Below are 21,193 nucleotides of genomic sequence, written 5' to 3'. Positions count from 1 at the left end.
ATGATACCAAGTTGGGAGGGGTTGCAACTGCTTTGGAGGATAGGGTCAAAATTCAAAATGATCTGGACAAATTGGAGAAATGGTCTGAGGTAAACAGGATGAAGTTTAATAAGGACAAATGCAAAGTGCTCCACTTGGGAAGGAACAATCAGTTTCACAAATACAGAATGAGGAGAGACTGTCTTGGAATGACTACAGCAGAAAGGGATCTAGGGGGTTATCGTGGACCACAAGCTAAATGAGTGAACAATGTGATGCTGTTGCAAAAAAAGCAAACGAGATTCTGGGATACATTAACAGGTGTTTTGTGAACAAGACACAAGAAGTCGTCATTGCACTGGTTAGGCCTCAGCTGGAGTATTGTGTCCAGTTCTGGGCACCGCAGTTCAAGAAAGATGTGGAGAAATTAGAGAGGGTCCGGAAAAGAGTGACAAGAATGATTAAAGGTCTAGAGAATGTGACTTATGAAGAAAGGCTGAAAGAACTGGGCTTGTTTAGTTTGGAAAAGAGAAGATTGAGGTGGGCGACATGATAGCAGTTTTCAAGTATCTAAAAGGGTGTCATAAGGAGGAGGGAGAAAACTTGTTCTTTTTGGCCTCTGAGGTTAGAACAAGGGGCAATGGACTTAAACTGCAGCAAGGGTGCTTTAGGTTGAACATTAGGAAAAAGTTCCTAACTGTCAGGGTGATCAAACACTGGAATAAATTGCCTAGGGAGGTTGTGGAATCTCCATCGCTGGAGATATTTAAGAACAGGTTAGATAGCTGTCTATCAGCGATGGTTTAGACAGTACTTAGTCCTGCTATTAGGGCAGGGGGCTGGACTCAATGGCCTCTGGAGGTCCCTTCCAGTCCCTAGTATTCTGTGACTCTATGATTCTATGATAACATGGTTTGACAGCTGGTTCCTGGATTTTATTTCTTTCCTTTCTACAAGTGGTGGATTATAATGCAGGTAGCTGGGTGAGTTTTGAACAGCAAGTTCTGATCTGGTTTTAAGATCCATATAGAAAGGTCTGTGTGATCTATGCCTATCAGTTATTTTATCTGAAGTCTCGAGTGGATGGACTCTACTGATTTTTGGAGTCACGGGTAAATATAATGGGCAGTGCCCCTGGGTCAAGTGTTGTTATTCCATGCTAGATAATTTATTTTGATGTACAAATTCTGCTACCTGTTAGTAATCCCATTGAAGTCTAGCAGAACTAATTCTGGGGTAAAGTACTTCTCAGTATGAAGTAAAGGTGGCAGAAATTTGGATCTGAATCATCAAGACAGTCTACTGGAAGTATTACTGTGTTTATCTGGGCTGAAAATTACGTTTACTGTTTCAATGTACAAGAGGCCATGGTTGCCAGTCTGTAAGACTTCCATAATGAACCCGTTGTACGCTGACAAATCCCAAATCTGACACTTCCCTACCTTGCTGGTAGCAACTGTCTTCTGTTATTTCCAGGTCTTAACCAAAGAGGCAGTGTAAGAGTGAGGGAACTGGGAAACAAAGCTCCGTGTTCTCTGCTAGCTGGAAACACTCCAGTTGAGAAAACAGAAATGTTCCCTGCTAGTTGAGTGAGAGCTCCCACGGTCAGCTTAGAAATCCCAACAAATATGGTGAAATGACATCAAATCCCTTGTGCACCCATAGTGCTAGTCCTTGGTCTTGTTTTGCTTGTGATTCTGTCTGTGGACGATTGAAGAGCTTGGGATTTCTGGGAAGAAATCTGCTAGCTCAGGGAGAAGTTTCAGAGAGAAGCAGTTCAAACAGAGACACCCTGTAAGCAGATTGAGCTAACTGTGATGCACTCGCCATTATCCAGGACAGTGCATAATGTTCTAGGCATAGCAAACTCCCCATAAGTGGGCCTGTAGTTTAGTTGCCTGTGTTTTGAGCATCCTTTGTTTTTTGACGTCTCATCTGTTTTTGATTTTCTCAATATTCTTGTTCTTAGCCTCAGCAGCAAGGTGTCGCATTTTGGTGTGAAATGTATGGGGAGAGTAGAAATGCAAAATATTTAAATTTCTTGACTGTTTTTACATATATCAACTGATAAATTGATTTAAGAGAGTGGGATTGTGTGGACTCCAGGGAACTGGAGCAGCAGATTGATAGGCTCCTTCCCCAGAGATGGGTAGTTAAGCTTCGTTGTCTTTTATAGAAGATAATTAATGTCAGTTTGCTGCTGAGCAGTGGACTTTCTTGACTTGACTCTTTAGGGGGGATGCAGTGCACATGGTGTTGGTAATTTCCAAGTGGTGTTGGCCGTGTTTTACTTTTCTTTCTGCAATGGATAAATTAAGCGCAGAATGATTTTGGTGAAACTCTTGATTTGTATTAAATGCTGTTGGTATAATCAGACAGCCTGTCTTCAGTTTCATGATTTTGTGTTCGGGGTATTTTATGATCTTGTTGAGTTCTAAATTTAGAGTGCATTTTTTAAAGTACCCAGGTTCTGTCATAAATCTGTCTACAGATGCTCTGACAAAAAGCAGGCTGAAGAATAGCAGGTGTCAAGTGTCAAATAGAGACATGGAGGGTTTGGGCTATTTCTCTTCCTTCACCCTCTCAGCAGATGGTTTTCATAAAGCAAAAAGTCGAGAACACTTTCTGTAGAATTTTGTATCAAAGCCAGCCATTTGGACAGATCAGTGAATGTAGCCTGCTGCTCTTAAAGGGATGGAGAATTCACATTCACCCCTGTGCCTGCAGAGGGGGAAATGTGGTGATTGGAAGAATTCTCACACACAGCAAAGCAGGACAAAACTGTGGTAGAAACTAGGGCAAAGAATAATACAGACAATACAGGCTGGTGTCTGGGTGAATTTCCTCTTCTATCTGAGACTGGTGCTATTTCTCCTTCACACCACTTGGTTTCAGTCAAACTGGTATGGTAACTAGCTTTTGTGGCTGCCGTGCTACTGCGTGGGTGAAATTTGTACGTGTCAGGATAGTTGGGTTTGCCTGAACATCTTTACAGTAAGGAAATCACAGATGCAGTAGATCTCTTTTCCATAAGTCTGGGCACAGGAATCCAGGGGTTGCCCTGAAACTCACCTGTTAGCCAGGGTTTAATAAACTGACATAACGCTGGCTCAGACGTGTTGGCCAAATTAAGCAGGTTACATTTGTGAAAAGTTTAAACTAAAACAAGCAACCTAATCTTTATTCATTGTAAACGTTTACTGTGCAGTTTGCCTTTTCAGCATGCTGTACAAAACACTACCGAATGAATCCTACCACTGCGGGAGAGAGAGTCAGGTGTTTGCCCTGTGATCTTGCATTAAATGAATGCAGCCCATTGGTTTAGGCTTTGGGAAAACAGTATCCTGCAGAGCCTTGCAGTCCTAAAAATGTTTCTGTGGAACTCTGAAACTCATCAGCAGTAGTATTAGAAATTCCCATGCAGGTTGACAAGGATAAAAAAAAAAAAAAAAAGTCAAACCAAACCCATCACATCCTGTAAAAGTGTAAGTTGGTCATTCAGAAACAGTATTAAAAAGAATTAAGCTTCCCTGCCAGATTACTAGCCAAATGTTACAGCATCTGGTAAGTGAAAGTGCCTTACAACCTTGGCAGTGTGTTCTAAGGACTAGGGCCCTACTATGGGAGTCACGAGACATGAGCTCTATCCCCAGCTTTGCACTGACCCTCCGGTGTGGCCTTCAGGGTGTCACTTCCCGCTTCTTGCTTCCTTCCCAGCCCACACTGTTTCTGCTCTGCCTCAGTAACAGGAGACGGTCTTTGCCCATCCCTTTCATGTATGTGGGGTTGTGCCCAGGTTGGCAGAAGCAAGTGTGCAATAAAGGCTTGGGGTGCACTGCGTGACTGTGAATCTCAGAACGAGCCCAATCAGATCCAATCCCAGAGTGGGATGTTCAAGTTCCACTAACGCAATAGCTGCTTCTCTAGCTGTGGCTGTTTGCAGCTCTTCCCCTTGGGCGAGGAGCAGAGTGATACACCACTAGCTGTTGTAGCAGTGTCTGCAGCAACTCCCAGGACTGCCTGTGTGTGAATGTCAGTAAGTGTGAGTGCTTCTCTTCCGTTTCCTGAGGATTCCTGCTGGCTTGTGCACTCTTGGGCTACTCAATTGCTTGTTGCGTTTTTGTCTGTTGTCAGCACTCAAAGCTGAAATGTCATTTATCTTGCTTTGAAACCTGTGACATTTACTGTGGCTCTAAACCGTTCTCCTGGTTGTCTCTGGAGACTTGCGTCTGATTCCCCAGCCTCTGATTCTTGTAGCTGCCAGTTGTAAGAATTTTTTGAAGGGCTCCTACAAGGAAGAGCGCTTGAAGTGGGATGCCTTCCTAAAGTACCTGATGTCTGCAGCATTCACCAACACAGCAGATGTATTTTGAAGTTTCAACAAAATACACCTTATAAAAAGGAATGGGGCCCGCTGTCGGGCGTGCCAGGGCCCTCCTGTTGGGTCCAAGTCTCTGAAAGCTTCCAAGAGCTGCTCTGAAAACTTATCTCCAGACTCGCTTGTGCTTTCCCTCTCCTGCAGTTTGGCAGCATTTGGAGCTTCGTGACTTAATCCAAACTGTTGATCAGTTCTGCAGCTACAGAAGTGTTCGAAGCATGTTTACATTCGTTTCTATATGTTCCGGGAAGCAGTCTGTGCTTTTCATGATCCTGTCACTGATGCGATGCAGAAATGTTGGATTTATTTCCACCAGTCTCTGTTCCATTGCTACAATAGGGAGATGGGGATTTAACTGTGAAAATGCCACTGTAATTATTCAGACATGTCTCACTTCCAGGGACCAGAGTGGTCGGACCTTATGCGGCGTGATGAGAATTGGTTTGGTGGCCAAGGGCTTGCTGATAAAGGATGACATGGATTTGGAGCTGGTTCTCATGTGCAAAGAAAAACCCACAAAGACCTTGTTGTATTTAGTCAAAGATAATCTCCCAATCCAAATTCAAGTAAGTTAATTTGGGTGGTCCTCATGCTCTGATTAATAGCACTGCCAGACATAGGCAGCTAACAGCTGCACTGGGCAAAAGCTGAAATAATTTTGATACCAGGAAAAAGAAAAAAAAAAGACAGCATCTAGAATCTGTGATACCTTAACCTGCTGGCCAGAAAGGCTTTTCACAAAGCCTTCTTCCCTAGTCCTGGTTCTTGCTATACCTCCCAGCTAACCTTCCTGTTAGGTAATTCATCCATCTGGTTCTCACACCTACCGTGGAACTGAATAGGGTCCTAGATGTCCCTTCTTTTCTTCTGCCCTGTGTGTTTTCATATTTTGAACTTCTCCATTACAGAAGCTTTGTCACTGATCTGTGTTCTCTCTAAATTCCCCTGTGGTTCTGAAATGACGGTAGGTAAGATTAAGAGCTTGTTGTGCTTATTTTTAGTAGAAGTCACAGATGGGCTGTAGGCTCTATGCAGAATTTCACAGGAGCCTACAGCCTGTCTGTAACTTGACTAACAGTTACAGGGTGGGGCACAGCTGGAGGGGAAGGAATGACAGCAAGAACTCCACTGGCCGGCTGGCCCAACTCAGAGTTGTCATAGCTGTAAGAATGGGGTGCGGTGGAGTAGGGGGGAGGAATGACAGCCGTGGCTCCAGCCGTGGCCATAAGAGTGGTCACACTGTGTCAGAACAAAGGTCCTGTCTTCGAATAGTGGGCAATGCCAGGTGTGCCAGTGCCAGGAAAGTGGGTGGGGTTCAGATTCTCATCTCCAGCTGCTGACAACTGAAACTAAAAAAAGTTATGGAGGTTCAGTAAAGTCACAGAATGCCAAATCGCACCCTTAACACAATAGGCCATTCTGAGAGATCAGTGATGAACCCTTGATTTGTACTTGGTTTTGATTTGTACCTTTTTTGTTTTGATGCATAAATAAGCACCCTGTGACCACGTGGCCAGTAGCACCACCTATAAAGTGATCCCAGGACTATAGCTTCCTTTTATACTCCACCCGGGCCTGAATTATTAGTCCAGCCTGAGGTCTGTGGCGTGCACTATTGCCTAGAGGCTGTGTCCCACCAAATACCCCTTGCAGGTAGCTCTTTCTGAACTGGGTGATTGAAACTCGTTCTTTCTTGGTTAGCTTTCTTGTTTCATGTTAGTTTCCTCATATAGCTTGTGCATTTCTATCATTGTCAGGAGCTACACTTCTCATTGTTCATTTGTTTGCAGCCAAGTGCTCAGGTTATATGGAGGCAAAGTCTCACTCTGTAGACCCAGCTGTCTCCTTAGCTGGGGCATCTAGAGTAACGGACAGGGTATGTTGCTTGCCTATAGCAGTTTTTTCTGGAGGGCCTGTGCGCCCTGGTCTTCTCTCCCCGTTTGCAAAGAAGTGGTGATTAGAAAGGGTAACTCTTACACACTCTCTGCACTCCCAGTCTCGTAAGCTAGTCCATGTGAATGGACCCCATCTCCTGGAGTCCTTTGACAGCCAGTGGGACTCCATACAGGTGGTGCCAAGATCTTATCCAGGCGAGTTGGCTGGTAGAAGTGGAGCATTTAATCACCTGCATCTGCTGCTAATTTTGTAGATGGTGGTAGACTGCCAGGGTTTATGCATTTAGAGGTAGTATTGCCCAGGAGTTAGATACCTTAAAAAATGACAATTGCTGGCAACTGGTTCACCCTGACAGTGTCAAAACATGACTAATCACTGTTTACATAATGAATGAGACACTGCTGTGCATTTCTGCTGCCATCATTTAGCATCTTTCTGGTTAGCAGCTATTTTGCATTTTTAAAACTTATTTGCAACTTAGCAACTGTTGACTGAGGGGGGGAACAGTGGTGCTTGGCAGAACCTGTCCATTGTAGCATTGCTAGCTCAGGGCTCATCTGCAAGAGGGACACGTTTCTTTAGGACAGTGGAGGGCACCCTGTGGCCCATCAGGGTTCTACGTATGGCCCACGTCCAGAGTAGCCAGAATCTAGTGGTGTCCATCCGCTTAGGTTTTTTCCTGCTAGTACTACTAACGTGACCCACACCTAAAGCAGGGGCACGTGAAGTGAGGTGCAGGCTGATTGTACACAACATTGCCTTTGCAAGCTGTGTGCTCCCTCTGCATTCAATCGGAGAGCTGCTACAGTTCAGTCGGCACACCCTGCAAATCCTAGATATGCAAGTGCAGGTAGCAAAACCACCCAGCCCCAGGAAGCTGCCTTGCTTATGACAGCCTTGCCAGCCCAGTGAGATGGAGGGCCACTCCAGCCGCTCACTGGTTTCCATCAGTGCTTTAGGAATTGCCGCCTTTACCACCGTTGAGTAGGTTTTTTTGAAATTGTTTCTTGATGCCTTTCAGAAACTTACAGAAGAGAAGTACCATGTGGAGCAATGTGTAAATGAGGCAGCTATTATTATTTGTAACACGAAGGAGCCCACCCTAACACTGAAGGTGATACTTACGTCCCCTCTCATTCGTGAGGAAACAGAGAAGAAGGACGGAGGTATTATAGAAAGTCATTTTTCTGCTTCCCACAAAGTTTTCTCCTGACTGCTTTCTGACCGCGTATTGTATAATGTGTCTCGTCGGTAGCTGGCTCGACTCAATATGGTGCAATGATTGTTCTTTAAACAGTCAGCAACCATTTAATTTTCACATAAATGTATGCAAAATTCCATTTGCCATGCAAAGACAGCATTATTATAGCCTTGACTCAGACACCAATTAGATCTTGTCTGAAAGAAAGCAGAGCTAGTTATTAGTTAATAATTAAGCATTGCCTGCATAGTCCTGTTTTCAAATTAAATCAGTCAAATAGGACTGGTTCATGAAATTATTCCTATTGCATAAAACGTCTCTCTTAATATGCAGTTTCTACAAAGCCGTGTATCTTCCTGGCATACTGATTTTATTAATTATTGAAGTAATGTGAGTTTCTATCCTTAAGGTAAGAACTTCCTAAATAGGATACAGTTGACGTTAAAGCTAAAATACTGCACTTTGCTTCTGAAGTTAATGTTTTACCTACTGTCCTGAATGTAAAAATATATTTGGAAAGCTGTGCTTCCTAATTCCCCCCATCCATTCCTCCCTGTCTGCTGGGGACGTGCAGCTTAGCCACAAGAAACTTTAAGAAGCATCTTAATGTCTGTGAGGCTGGAAGGAAACCAAGAGTAACACACACAATGAATGCAGCCGTGTTTTATTGTAATTCTTGTCAATAATTTCTGCTTCTGCTTCCCAAGCCTATGCCTAGAAACTTTCCACTGGATGATGTCAGACCTTTGACCAACTGGCCACTCTCTGTCATGACAACTGAGGCAGCTGGGCCCATGTGGGCTAGGGAACTCCCTGTTGCTCTTTTCCCATTTCTAGACTTGCCACAAGTCCCTTTGCTTATTTCCCCTTTCCACATGAAATACCACTACACTGAGAAATGTTGGTCAGTTTCTCCTCATTTTTTGGGGTGAGGGCAGGAAAGATTTATTCCCTCCCCCCTGGTAAAATGGCAGTAGGAAGTGCAAGACTCTTGCAATAGAGATGAATAGCAAAGACTCATTAGTTAAACAGTCCCAAAATTCCCAAATCTGAGGTTCTTATGCGAAATTACTATTTTTTTCCTTTAAAACAAAAATCAAATATTTGCAGATTACTGTACATTTTCTTTAACTTCTGGCAAGTGCTGAGTTGAGGTTTGTTTCTATTGCAACAGATACACACTCATGAGACCAAGTGCAAAATGAGGAGAGAAATTTATGGGAAGGTGTGTTTAACATCCCTATCTGCATGTAGGTTTGCACAAGTGCTTTGTCCCATGTGATCCCTTTTAGGAGGGAATGGTGCTGGAATAGAAATCCAGACTTCATTAATTTGGGACTTGTCTGCTAAACTGAATCAGGACGTGAATTTTCATGCTTTCTTGTTTTAATGTATTTGTCATTTTGTTATTGATTTAGGATCTTAAAATATTTTTCAAAACTTTGTTCAAAAACCTCACAATTCATTTTTGAACTATGAAGATAGCCTCTGCCAATTTGTGATAGTACTAATTATCAGAGCTGTTGTTAGAGCCAGGCCTATTGTAAAATTGATGACCTGTAGACTGGTTAACACATCTTTTTCTGAAGCTACGACAGATCAGGAAAGGGATCTTGGAGTTATAGTGGATAGTTCTCTGAAGACATCCACGCAGTGTGCAGCGGCAGTTAGTAAGGTAAATAGGATGTTAGGAATTATTAAAAAAGGGATCGATAATAAGACAAAAGATATCATACTTCCCCTATATAAAACTATGGTACGCCCACATCTTGAGTACTGCGTGCAGATGTGGTCTCCTCACCTCAAAAAAGATATATTGGCATTAGAAAACATAAGAACATAAGAACATAAGAATGGCCATACTGGGTCAGACCAAAGGTCCATCAAGCCCAGCATCCCATCTGCCGACGGTGGCCAATGCCAGGCGCCCCAGAGAAGGAGAACAGAAGACAAGTGATTTATCTCCTGCCATCCATCTCCTGCCCTTGTTATGAAGGCTAGGGCACCATACTTTATCCCTGGCTAATAGCCATTTATGGACCTGACCTGCAAAAATTTATCAAGCTCTTTTTTAAACCCTAATAGAGTCCTGGCCTTCACAGCCGCCTCGGGCAAGGAGTTCCACAGGTTGACTGTGCGCTGTGTGAAGAAAAATTTCCTTTTATTAGTTTTGAACCCACTACCCATCAATTTCATTTGGTGTCCCCTAGTTCTTGTATTATGGGAAAAGGTAAATAATTTTTCTATATTCACTTTCTCCACACCATTCATGATTTTATATACCTCTATCATATCGCCCCTCAATCGCCTCTTTTCCAAACTGAAAAGTCCCAGTCTCTCTAGCCTCTCCCCATATGGGACCCTTTCCAAGCCCCTAATCATCTTAGTCGCCCTTTTCTGAACCTTTTCTAATGCCAATATATCTTTTTTGAGGTGAGGAGACCACATCTGCACGCAGTACTCGAGATGTGGGCGTACCATAGTTTTATATAGGGGAAGTATGATATCTTTTGTCTTATTATCGATCCCTTTTTTAATAATTCCTAACATCCTATTTGCCTTACTAACTGCCGCTGCACACTGCGTGGATGTCTTCAGAGAACTATCCACTATAACTCCAAGATCCCTTTCCTGATCTGTCGTAGCTAAATTTGACCCCATCATGTAGTACGTGTAATTTGGGTTATTTTTTCCAACATGCATTACCTTACACTTACCCACATTAAATTTCATTTGCCATTTTGCTGCCCAATCACTCAGTTTGCTGAGATCTTTTTGTAGTTCTTCACAATCCCTTTTGCTTTTGACTGTCCTGAACAACTTGGTGTCATCTGCAAACTTTGCCACCTCACTGCTTACCTCATTTTCTAGATCATTGATGAACAAGTTGAACAGGATCGGTCCCAGGACTGAGCCCTGGGGAACACCACTAGTTACCCCCCTCCATTGTGAAAATTTACCATTTATTCCCACCCTTTGTTTTCTGTCTTTTAACCAATTCCCGATCCATGAAAGGACCTTTCCTCCTATCCCATGACCACCTAATTTACATAAAAGCCTTTGGTGTGGGACCGTGTCAAAGGCTTTCTGGAAATCTAGGTATATTATGTCCACTGGGTGCCCCTTGTCCGCATGTTTATTAACCCCTTCAAAGAATTCTAATAGATTAGACAGACACGACTTCCCTCTGCAGAAACCATGCTGACTTTTGCCCAACAATTCGTGCTCTTCTATGTGCCTTGCAATTTTACTCTTTACTAGTGTTTCTACTAATTTACCTGGTACTGATGTTAAACTTATCGGTCTATAATTGCCAGGATCTCCTCTAGAGCCTTTTTTAAATATCGGTGTTATATTGGCCGTCTTCCAGTCATTTGGTACCAAAGTGGATTTAAAGGATAGGTTACAAACCACTGTTAATAACTCCGCAATTTCACATTTGAGTTCTTTCAGAACCCTTGGGTGAATGCCATCTGGTCCTGGAGACTTGTTACTATTCAGCTTATTAATTAATTCCAAAACCTCCTCTAATGTCACTTCAATCTGAGTGAGTTCCTCAGATTTGTCGCCTAAAAAGGCTGGCTCAGATTTAGGAACCTCTGTAACATCTTCAGCCGTGAAGACTGAAGCAAAGAAATCATTTAATCGCTCCGCAATGGCACTGTCTTCCTTGATCGCTCCTTTTATATCTTTATCATCCAAGGGCCCCACTGCTTTTTTAGCAGGCTTCCTGCTTCTAATGTATTTAAAAAACATTTTACTATTGTTTTTTGAATTTTTGGCTAGCTGTTCCTCAAACTCTTTTTTGGCTTTTCTTACTACATTATGACAGTTAATTTGGGAGTGTTTATGTTCCTTTCTATTTTCCTCACTAGGATTTGACTTCCACTTTTTAAAAGCTGCCCTTTTCTCTCTCACTGCCTTTTTAACATGGCTGTTTAGCCATGGTGGTTCTTTGTTAGGTCTCTTACTGTGTTTTTTTATTTGGGGTATACATTTAAGTTGGGCCTCTAGTATGGTGTCTTTAAACAGTTTCCATGCAGCTTCCAGGGATTTTAGTTTAATTACTCTACCTTTTAGTTTCTGTTTAACTAGCTTCCTCATTTTAGTGTAATTCCCCTTTTTGAAATTAAATGCCAGAGTGTTTGACCGCTGCGGTGTTCTTCCCAACACAGGAATATTAAAAGTTATTATATTGTGGTCACTATTTCCAAGCGGTCCAGTAACAGTTACCTCTTGGACCAGATCCTGCGTTCCAGTCAAGACTAGATCGAGAATCGACTCTCCCCTTGTGGGTTCCTGTACTAGCTGCTCCAAGAAGCAGTCATTTAAGGCATCAAGAAATTTAATCTCTGAATCCCGTCCTGAGGTGACATGCACCCAATCAATATGGGGATAATTGAAATCTCCTATTATTACTGTGTTTTTTATTTTGATAGCCTCTCTAATCTCCCTTAACAAAGGTTCAGAAAAGGGCGACTAAGATGATTAGGGGCTTGGAACGGGTCCCATATGGGGAGAGGCTAGAGAGACTGGGACTTTTCAGTTTGGAAAAGAGGCGATTGAAGGGCGATATGATAGAGGTATATAAAATCATGAATGGTGTGGAGAAAGTGAATATAGAAAAATTATTTACCTTTTTCCCTAATACAAGAACTAGGGGACACCAAATGAAATTGATGGGTAGTAGGTTCAAAACTAATAAAAGGAAATTTTTCTTCACACAGCACACAGTCAACCTGTGGAACTCCTTGCCCGAGGAGGCTGTGAAGGCCAGGACTCTATTAGGGTTTAAAAAAGAGCTTGATAAATTTTTGCAGGTTAGGTCCATAAATGGCTATTAGCCAGGGATAAAGTATGGTGCCCCTAGCCTTCAGAACAAGGGCAAGAGATGGATGGCAGGAGATAAATCACTTGATCATTGTCTTCTGTTCTCCTTCTCTGGGGCACCTGGCATTGGCCACCGTCGGCAGATGGGATGCTGGGCTGGATGGACCTTTGGTCTGACCCAGTATGGCCATTCTTATGTTCTTAAATCCAGATTCTTTTATAGTTGGTTAAAACTTGTGATAGTCCCCTCCATAAGTTAATCCAACATTTTTCTTCCTGTATTAAGTAACCAGCTAGAGGGAAGATTTGAAATATCTTCAAATGTCTACAACCGCTTCTAGTCACTTGGAATAGTTTGACTTACAAAGTAAATAAAGTTCCAAATCTAATATCAAGAGGAAATTAAATATACTTTAATCTACAGAGAAAATATTTGAACCCTTCTTTTTATGCTTCTGAACAAAGCCAGCCAAATAAGTGTATTTCATATGCCATTTTAAAAACTATTCCTTGCTTTTCTTATTTACTCTTTTCCAATATAAAAGTTTTTCAGGTACTTCCTAATTTTGGTTTTCATCTTGCTGGTAAAATGAGCTTCTCTGTTCTGGCAGCTGCTTTTTTTTTTTCCCTCTTTGTTCCTTAATTGGCAGCTGAGTAGTAGAGTGGTTAACAGGGTGAAGGAAAAGGCTGGGTGAAACTGACCAAGATTTCCAGCAGTATGGTTTGATTACAGCCACTAATCGATCCTCTCTAACCAAATAAGCAAGGTTAGGTACAATGGAATTCTTTCAGTGCTTCCATTTGTTCTGTAGGAATGCCGCATGTACCTTCATGCCCTGGTGTCCGAATGCAGAGAACAAATATTCCTGAGTTTCTCTTTAGTCCCTCTCTCTCTCTCTCCTTTTTACTGAGTAGCATTAATTCTTAAAATATGGGTTTTTCTTATTTGTTTTTGCTGCTCAGTAGTGAAAACAAATACCAGATGAGAGTGTGTGTGTGTGTGTGCATTTCAGTATTCCCTCCAAGCAATTCCCTTGGAGTCATTGTACAAACTCTGCCTTCTCCTTGTTAAATGGAGAGGTCAAATGCTTGGACATGATGCATTCTGCATCAAAATTAAATTTAGGTCCTCAGTAAGTTCAATATCACTTGTGTCCATCCAAGAACTGGATCTCTGTGCATTAGGCTTTCTTAGTACCACCTTGCAAATAGTTGCAGTTACTGAACATGTAAATTTAAAACACCAAGTAAATTCAGCCACCCAAATAAAATGATGCTGAAAACAACCAAGTTCAGTAGCTGAGCAACTGCTTCAGTGTCACTCTGGCACCCAGGATGTTGGCAGGCAGAGAGAATCACTGATAATCTTGGTATCCACAAGTGCCCTTGAGTGATCTGCAGAACAAGTCACAGATTTGCCTTCTCTCCAGGAACCAGCCACACACTCGCTGGAGCAGTTATAAACTAATGATGTGGGCAGGAAGGAGCACAGCAAATGGGAGAGGATTATTGAAGGACTCATTCTGTATGTGTTGCAGGATCTGAATTAATGGCTGTTTTTATTTTTTAACAAACTCCTCAGTTTTGAATGTCCTTGTTAGACCTAAAAAAGGAAAAGAAGAGAATTTTTCATACATGTTTGAAAACTTTGATTGGTCTCACGTTCCTGACTAGCAGAGCATGAAGCGACATGCCATTCTAATGAGGAGGTCAAAAGGGAGTCTGCTGCAAGTTGCTCACCCCTCTTCACTTCCTGTTCTCTCCATCTTAGAATCGTGCACCCAAATGATGACTGCCTGCAACATCAGCAAAAGCTGCCCAGGACACCCAAGGGTTAATGTAACGAATGCACTATTTTCAAAGGTGTCAGTCACTGTGGTCTCTTTAAATAACTTCTAATGAGCATCAGCCTTCCACTGCAAAAGTAGGCTGTGTTTTATGCTGAGTTATAATGAAGTCTGTTGAGTCACCTGAGCAGTAACAGACAATACACCATGTTCATGGTTTTAGAGTTAGTGGTAAAATTTAGTTTGCTTCATCAACAGCTGTAACATTCTCTGGCAAAATGTACAATCTCATTTGAAAAAAATAGGTCTTAGTGTACTTGCAAATTCACCTTAATTTGCTAAAATTGAACGATTTTGCAGTCAGTCAGCCTTTGCTATTTCTAACTTTTTAAGAAGATTCTAATCACTCATTGATGGTAGCTGTTTTAAGCTTTAAGCAGATGTTTATATTGTCCCCAGTGAAGGGTTTTGTTGCAGAAACATTTAAAGATTTACAATACACATTGCAACCGTAAAATAGACAATTTTCTTCTTGTAAATGAAAACACAGAAAATTTGAAAGTAAAAGTCTTAAATTCCAAAGTAATGTGATGCAAAGTGACCTTTTGTGCTTGTAAACAAATACCCACTAATCCCATATAAGACTTTGCCCCTCTTATTGGGAGGACAGGAGTAGAGATGAATCTTTGTATTGTGATTCTGTTGATGAGGGTAACGAGAAACAATGCAAATATCTGCTGCAAAGTTCTTCAGGGTCAGAAAATAAGCTGTAGCACTTCAGTCCTTTGCTGGGAGCAGAGCCAACAGATGCAAACTAAACCCACAAGCTATCAGACAAGATGTCTCTGTTTTTGTTGAGCTTTACACTCTTGTTTTTCATTACCTTTTATCCGTCATGATGTAATGGCTCCAGCTTTGCTAGAGCATTCTCCCTAGGCAGCAGCAATACTGTGCAGTGGAACCTGTGAAAACAAATGCCAGCTGAGACATTAACTGTAGGAGTGTGTGTTGTGTATTTGTGTGTACACGTATGCCTCTGCTCTATGCAGTGGTATAAATTTTTCTTCCACTTCTCGTAAGTAAAATTAAATGTGTTGCTAGATACAAATATTGCTTCCCTGGCATGCATCTGCAAGCTGGTTTGGGTTCTGTATCTGTCAGCCCAACATAATTATATCTGTACAAACCCATATGAGTTCGCTGTTACGAACAATGAAAACCAGTATTTTTCTACAGTACTGTCAATTTCCAAAGGAGCAATAAATTCCTGAGAGCACTGCATTTATTCAAAGGGTTATTTTGAACTAATGGAGTACTTTAATTCCCAGGATTTACTCTTATGCCCCCTAAATGGCATTGAGAAAGGTAAAGTTAGACCCTGATCTTGCAAAGAAATTTAGACATGTAATTTTACTCACGATGTAGTAAAATTGCATAAATAGAGTTAGCAATGGGCTTTGTGGATTTACAGAATCAGGGTACTTATAATTTGTTCCTTTAAAAATGAGAAAAATAATGTCTTATAAATAGAACTAGATGTGATTGCTAGAAGTACTTGTTAGCGTACTGGATTAGAAAAAGGGAGGAAGAAGCGTAAACCTTATCAGAAGAGTTCAGTCTACTTTGTCTGAACTCCTACATTAGTTTGTTTCTGTTTAAAAGATCTTTATGAAAATAAAAATCTTGAAATTAAGTACAGAAGTGTTTAAAACTTTTTTGCTGCTTTTATCTATCACTACAGTCCTAGTGAAATAACTTGTATATCAAAATGTTAAATGCACAGTCACACAAGATCTGTTTTTCTCCAGTTCAGTTACTTTGGGTTAATATTGAAGTGAAATACACTTCTACATTGTTAATTGCTGTGGCTTTAATAAAGATGAACTGGAAGTATCTTCAAGTTTCCAAGGCACCCTATAATTCATTCTTTAAAGTTTCCTGCCTCTGAGGCAAACTTTCTCCCTCAAGAAAAATTTTCCTTTGTGGAGAAGGTTACTGTCAGTATTTCTGTGATGATTTTATAAACCTGTACTCAAACCACAAATGGGAGAGAAGAATAAAAGAAGGAAAAGTGCTACATAGCTATTTTCTACCCTGAAATGTGTTGTACATTTTTAATAAGATCCCAGATTGTCTGTAGCAGTGGCCATCGATTGTGTATAAGGAGTGAATGCCTTTTGCTTCTGTTGCACATGTGCACATTTACTACCTTTTTAATGCCTTGTTTGAATTAAATAACACAGTGCACTTAAATTAATTTTTTCTGGGAGTCTTATTAGCTCATTGAGATGCTGCCACTCTTGATGTACTGTGACAGAAACCCCTTGGTCAAATTGTATCTGTCTCTTTTTATCCCATTTTACCAGTAGATAATGTTGCGATGAAAGATCCTCCGGACTTATTGGACAGGCAGAAATGCCTGGAGGCCTTGGCCTCTCTGCGGCACGCCAAATGGTTTCAGGTTGGCTATTTGTTCTTATCTTATTGTTATTGTAGCCTTATGAGGTTTAAATTAGTGACACTTTTAATTTTAATGCCTTCTTTAATTTCTGTCTAGCCCCTCTAGAGTGCAAGTCTGGAATTCTGAATTCTGAATGCTGTTCTGTAAAAGCAGCAGCACTAGATAGCTAGCCAACTGGTCGATAGTTGTCATGAGGCTACAAAAGCAATTTTAACATTATGCTTTTTACTGTTACGCTTGCCTTTCTCTAAAATGCAGTATTTTGCTTTTATGTAACTTTTTACATTTTGCATGACACTGATTAAATGCTAATTAGTAATCACGTTAAAAGAAGCTGCTCCAGGACTCTGTACATTTAAAAGCAAAAGTGAAGGTTGGATTTCAACAGGTGTATTGGAACCGTTTTGTTTGTTTTAGGCCAGGGCAAATGGACTAAAGTCATGTGTAATTGTTCTACGTATTCTGCGGGATTTGTGCAACAGAGTCCCGACATGGGCACCGCTGAAAGGATGGGTAAGTGTGAAACCAGGCATCGGGGCAGCTAGGTTTGCTGCGCAGAGTTTCAGGAAATGGTGGTGGTATCTTGTAGTGGGAGCTGTGTAATGGGCATGTGAAACTCAGTTCCTGGCACCCCTTTCCCTTGGCACTCCATTAAAAAAATCTTTGGGTTAAAAAATGCCTGTGCGGCTGAGGGAGGGGGATAGAGAGGCAGCTTGGGTCTGTTTCAGTAACTGTGTGGAGTTTGGAAACCATGGCAGTGTCCACCAGGCTGCTGCAGAATCCACCCCTTGCTATAGAAATTTGACACATAACCTCACTGCCAGGGCTGGTCCAGGCAACGTAGGAAGTGTGAGCTTGGTGCAAGCCAGCCAGGGAGTGTTGGTTGGATCCTCCTGCTGGGAAAAGCTGCACACTGCAGAAATCCCTAGGTTAACAGATACCGTAGGGTTTCTGGGAGCAGCGCTCATTCCCATTTGAAATAACAGTTTGTGTTTAACTGTAGCCATGCTATGGTGCCTGTACTAATTCTAATTTAATGTCTTTTAGCCACTAGAGCTTATATGTGAAAAGTCTATAGGTACTTGCAATAGACCTTTGGGCGCTGGGGAGGCCTTAAGACGAGTGATGGAGTGTTTGGCATCTGGAATTCTGCTTCCCGGTAAGGCCCAGGACGCATTCAAATGCACAGAAGTCTGGTCATGTCTCTCTTTGGAAATGTACATGTTTTCCATCCCTGCATTCCATTCCTGTTTATAGTGCCTGTTCTCAGGAGCGGCAAGCAGGAGGCTTAGCCTGGGGATTGTTAGCAAGACATGGAGAAGCTTTGTGGTTAACATCAAAATGTATCGGCCCTGCTATGAAGTGTAAGGGGCCTGTGCTGTGGTGCAGGCAGTGTACAGTGCTTGCTGTAAGTGGAGGGTGCACAGCAGGATGACTTTTGGGGAATGAGAGAGAAGACAATGGGCCAGATGCCCAGTTAGTGCATGTCAGTGTTTGAAGATCAATACACTTACCCTGGTTTTGAAACTCCACTGCAAACTCTTAACTTCTGATGTTACCTGTGCATTGTTGACAACACCAGTTTCAATGGCTCTTCTCCTTTCAGGGTAAAACCTTTGTGTTAGCTTCTTCCTAAAGATGTTTCAGTCCCCACTGAGACAGATGGGGGCTCTGCACACTCGCTGGAGAGTAGAATTTAGCTCTTGAAACTTCCATTTGACTCCAGCAATCTTTTGATTCATGTTTGATGTGTTTGGAACTGTCTGTGTTCCCCTTGTAGGGGGGCCTGGCCTGCATGATCCCTGTGAGCGAGAGCCAACGGATGCCTTGTCCTATATGACAGTGCAGCAAAAAGAAGCCATTACACACAGTGCTCAGGTAGGAAACCACTGCTTCAGGGGCCTACATTTCTGCTGAAGAGCATCAGATTCCCTGCATTTTTTACCCCTTTGCCTTCTTACAGTAGCCTCATGGCAGCTGTTCTCATGACCAGCACTTAAATAAAGGCTTTGAGAACACAGGAGTTCTACCATGAATGAGATTTTCACCTGGGGTGGCCAGTGCTTCATGTAGGTCCCACTTTATGCTCTTGTGGCACATAGGTCTTGTGCTGGTGATCTGAACAGGGGTGAATGGTGCACAGTGTGCCCCAAAACAGCTGCTTCTAATAGCTCTGTAGAGATTTGAGTTCTTCCTTGTAGGAGAGGTGTTGATCCTGTGTCTAGCCTGTCAATTGGAAGTTTAGACACCTGAGCAAAGCAGTGCAGTGATGTCTTGTTTCTGTTCTTCCCTAGCACGCTCTCAGGCTATCGGCCTTTGGTCAGATCTATAAGGTGCTGGAAATGGATCCGCTCCCATCAAATAAATCCTTTCAGAAATACTCCTGGTCAGTTACTGACAAAGAAGGTGAGTACAGACTGTCTCTTGGGGAAATCTCATTGAGAGCACAAACCAGGATATAACCTGGGTGCTAAGCTGGCTCTTTAGAATGCGGGCTGGGAAAAATCAGGGTTATGTGCTGTGCGCGTCAGAAGAATTTCTTTGGGGGTTGGGGGGAACAAAACTATTAAAAGTAAATCTGTCCATACTCTATAGTCACTAAATAGTAGAACATGCAAAAGGCCATGGAAAATGTACCTGCTGTAGTGTAGCATGTGGTTTTCTTCTGATGTATGTCCTCCTTGGGGTGTGGGAAAAAAGTAATGCGTAAGTGTCATATATTAGTGGTGGAAGAGCTTTTAGACAAGCCAAAATGAGCAATGTTAGGTCCTTCGCAGATACATTGCCAAGAATCCCTTTGAGAAAATGGAAAACTAAAATAAAATTGCCCTAAGAACTCTTTAAACATAGCATTGTGACAATTTTTAGCTTGAACGATGTATTAAAAAAATTAAGTAGATTTCCATAGTCTGAACCAGTGATTCTCAACCACGTGTCTTCCAGGGGATACATCAAATCAACTAGATATTTCCCTGCTTTTACAACAGGATACTTAAAGCAAAACTGAAGTCAGTACAAAATAAAATTTCCTATAGTCAGTGACTTGTTTTTACTGCTCTACATACTATGCCCTGAAATTTAAGTGGAATATTTGTATTCTGATTGATTTGTTTTATAATTATATGATAAAAATGAGAGAGTCAGCTATTTTTCAGTATTGGTGTGCTCTGAGATATTTTTGTATTTTTATATCTGATTGTACAAGTTTGTTTTTAAGCAAGGTGAAACTTAGGGTACTCATGACAAATCAGGCTCCTTAAAGGAGTGCCATAGTCTGGAAAGTTTGAGAACCATCAGTTTATGATGAGTATAGTCACAGGAGAGGCAGCTCTGAATTTTAAAATCTGTATTTTTAATTGGTATTTGTTAGGAATAGCTGAAATGGCTAATTCCACCTTTGACCAGTACCCTAAATATTTGACCAGCTGGGCTCTTCTGGAGTGACTATTTTTTGTCTAGTAATCAAACTGTAGAAGGGATCATCTTTTCTTACTTCCTTTTTTGGCACTCGTCAAAAACCCCATGTGATCAAAACCAGCTTTCATTCCAAAAACCTAAATGATACATGAGGTGATTCTGTTTTTTCTCCTAGATCAATCTGTCTCTTACACTCTTAGGCGCTGAAATGAATATTTTCTACCCAGAATTAATATGGGACAGGTCCTTAGTGCAGTAGTATTCAGTTATTCTTTGAGTGCCAGTCTTGGCAGGCCAGAGGGCCCTTTATGTATTGGCTCTTTAGCGAAAGCATGTGGATTCTTTTCCTGGCTGGCAGGGATTAGCAGCCTGTGGCATGCGTGCTTGAAGGTAGCACGTGAGCTGATTTTTTTTTTTTGAATGGCATACACAGTGCTAGTTCAGTTAGGGGCAGTTTATTTTCCTCTCATTATCTGCACATGGTATGATGCTAAAGTCCCTTTATCCATATTTCAGTTCTCCAGAAATCCTGAGTGTCCAAATGAGCACGTCTTCCCAAGGGTGGGGAGAAGGGAGCAGTTGCTGGAGACAGGAGCCGCCTTAATACTGCCTGAGTGCTGGGAGCTGGGAAAAGAGGGACCCGGAGAGCAAGGAGTGACCTCTCCCCTCTTCCCTGCAAGATCCTGTCCCGTCCCTCCCTCTTGTGTCCATCTGGAGACCCTGCTGTAGGGATGGCTCTACTACCAAGCTCCAGCTGAACTGCCTTGCTCCCAGTTTGGCACCTGCTCGCTGGGAGGATGCAGTGTAGCTGCTGAGGGAAGGGACCTCCTGGCTGGGGATCCCAGGGATGAGAGCCCCTGATCACCCAGGAGTCAGATAGCAGGGCAGCCTTTACAGCGGAGCCCCTCATGGGGCACATGACAGAACAGCAGACCCCGCCCCCCCCCCAGCAGGCCCTTGTAGGCCAGATGAAGCTCATGCAGGGCTAACTGAAGAACACTGCAGAGGAGGTTGAGATATTGGGGATTTTTTAGAACAGGCAGTTGGGATGGAGGAGAATGGAACTAGCTACAGGGCTTGCTCCCTGTCAGAAAGTTGCTGAAGTCCATGTTAAAATCTAAAGCATTTTTAAACCCTTTTTTCCATCCCTTTTGGCACTTCCCTTTAACTGGTGATGTGAGCATAATTCATTTAGTCAGATCTGCTGGATGCAGCCTGTTAGACCATGTGCTCAATTGCATGAT

The 21,193-nt window shown here is 42.2% G+C and overlaps 1 protein-coding gene across 9 annotated transcripts in view; it reads left to right on the top strand.

The window, feature by feature from the left end:
• STRBP (spermatid perinuclear RNA binding protein) overlaps nt 1-21,193 on the top strand; it is a 117,359-nt gene that overhangs the window by 52,906 nt on the left and 43,260 nt on the right. For 8 of the 9 annotated variants that reach the window (XM_075015721.1, XM_075015720.1, XM_075015725.1 and 5 more), the window contains 7 exons: nt 4,758-4,923; nt 7,275-7,419; nt 16,438-16,532; nt 16,950-17,045; nt 17,580-17,691; nt 18,313-18,410; nt 18,827-18,938. In XM_075015721.1, coding sequence (XP_074871822.1) covers nt 4,758-4,923; nt 7,275-7,419; nt 16,438-16,532; nt 16,950-17,045; nt 17,580-17,691; nt 18,313-18,410; nt 18,827-18,938 — 824 coding nt within the window. The remainder of the gene's footprint in view (nt 1-4,757; nt 4,924-7,274; nt 7,420-16,437; nt 16,533-16,949; nt 17,046-17,579; nt 17,692-18,312; nt 18,411-18,826; nt 18,939-21,193) is intronic. The other variant, XM_075015723.1, reaches the window with a different exon arrangement.

This window comes from Carettochelys insculpta, chromosome 21 (genome assembly GCF_033958435.1).
Source record: "Carettochelys insculpta isolate YL-2023 chromosome 21, ASM3395843v1, whole genome shotgun sequence".
In the NCBI taxonomy this organism is placed as follows: domain Eukaryota; kingdom Metazoa; phylum Chordata; order Testudines; family Carettochelyidae; genus Carettochelys; species Carettochelys insculpta.
The sequence above is the reverse complement of the archived record's forward strand: the minus strand, read 5'-3'. Positions and strand labels throughout refer to the sequence as shown.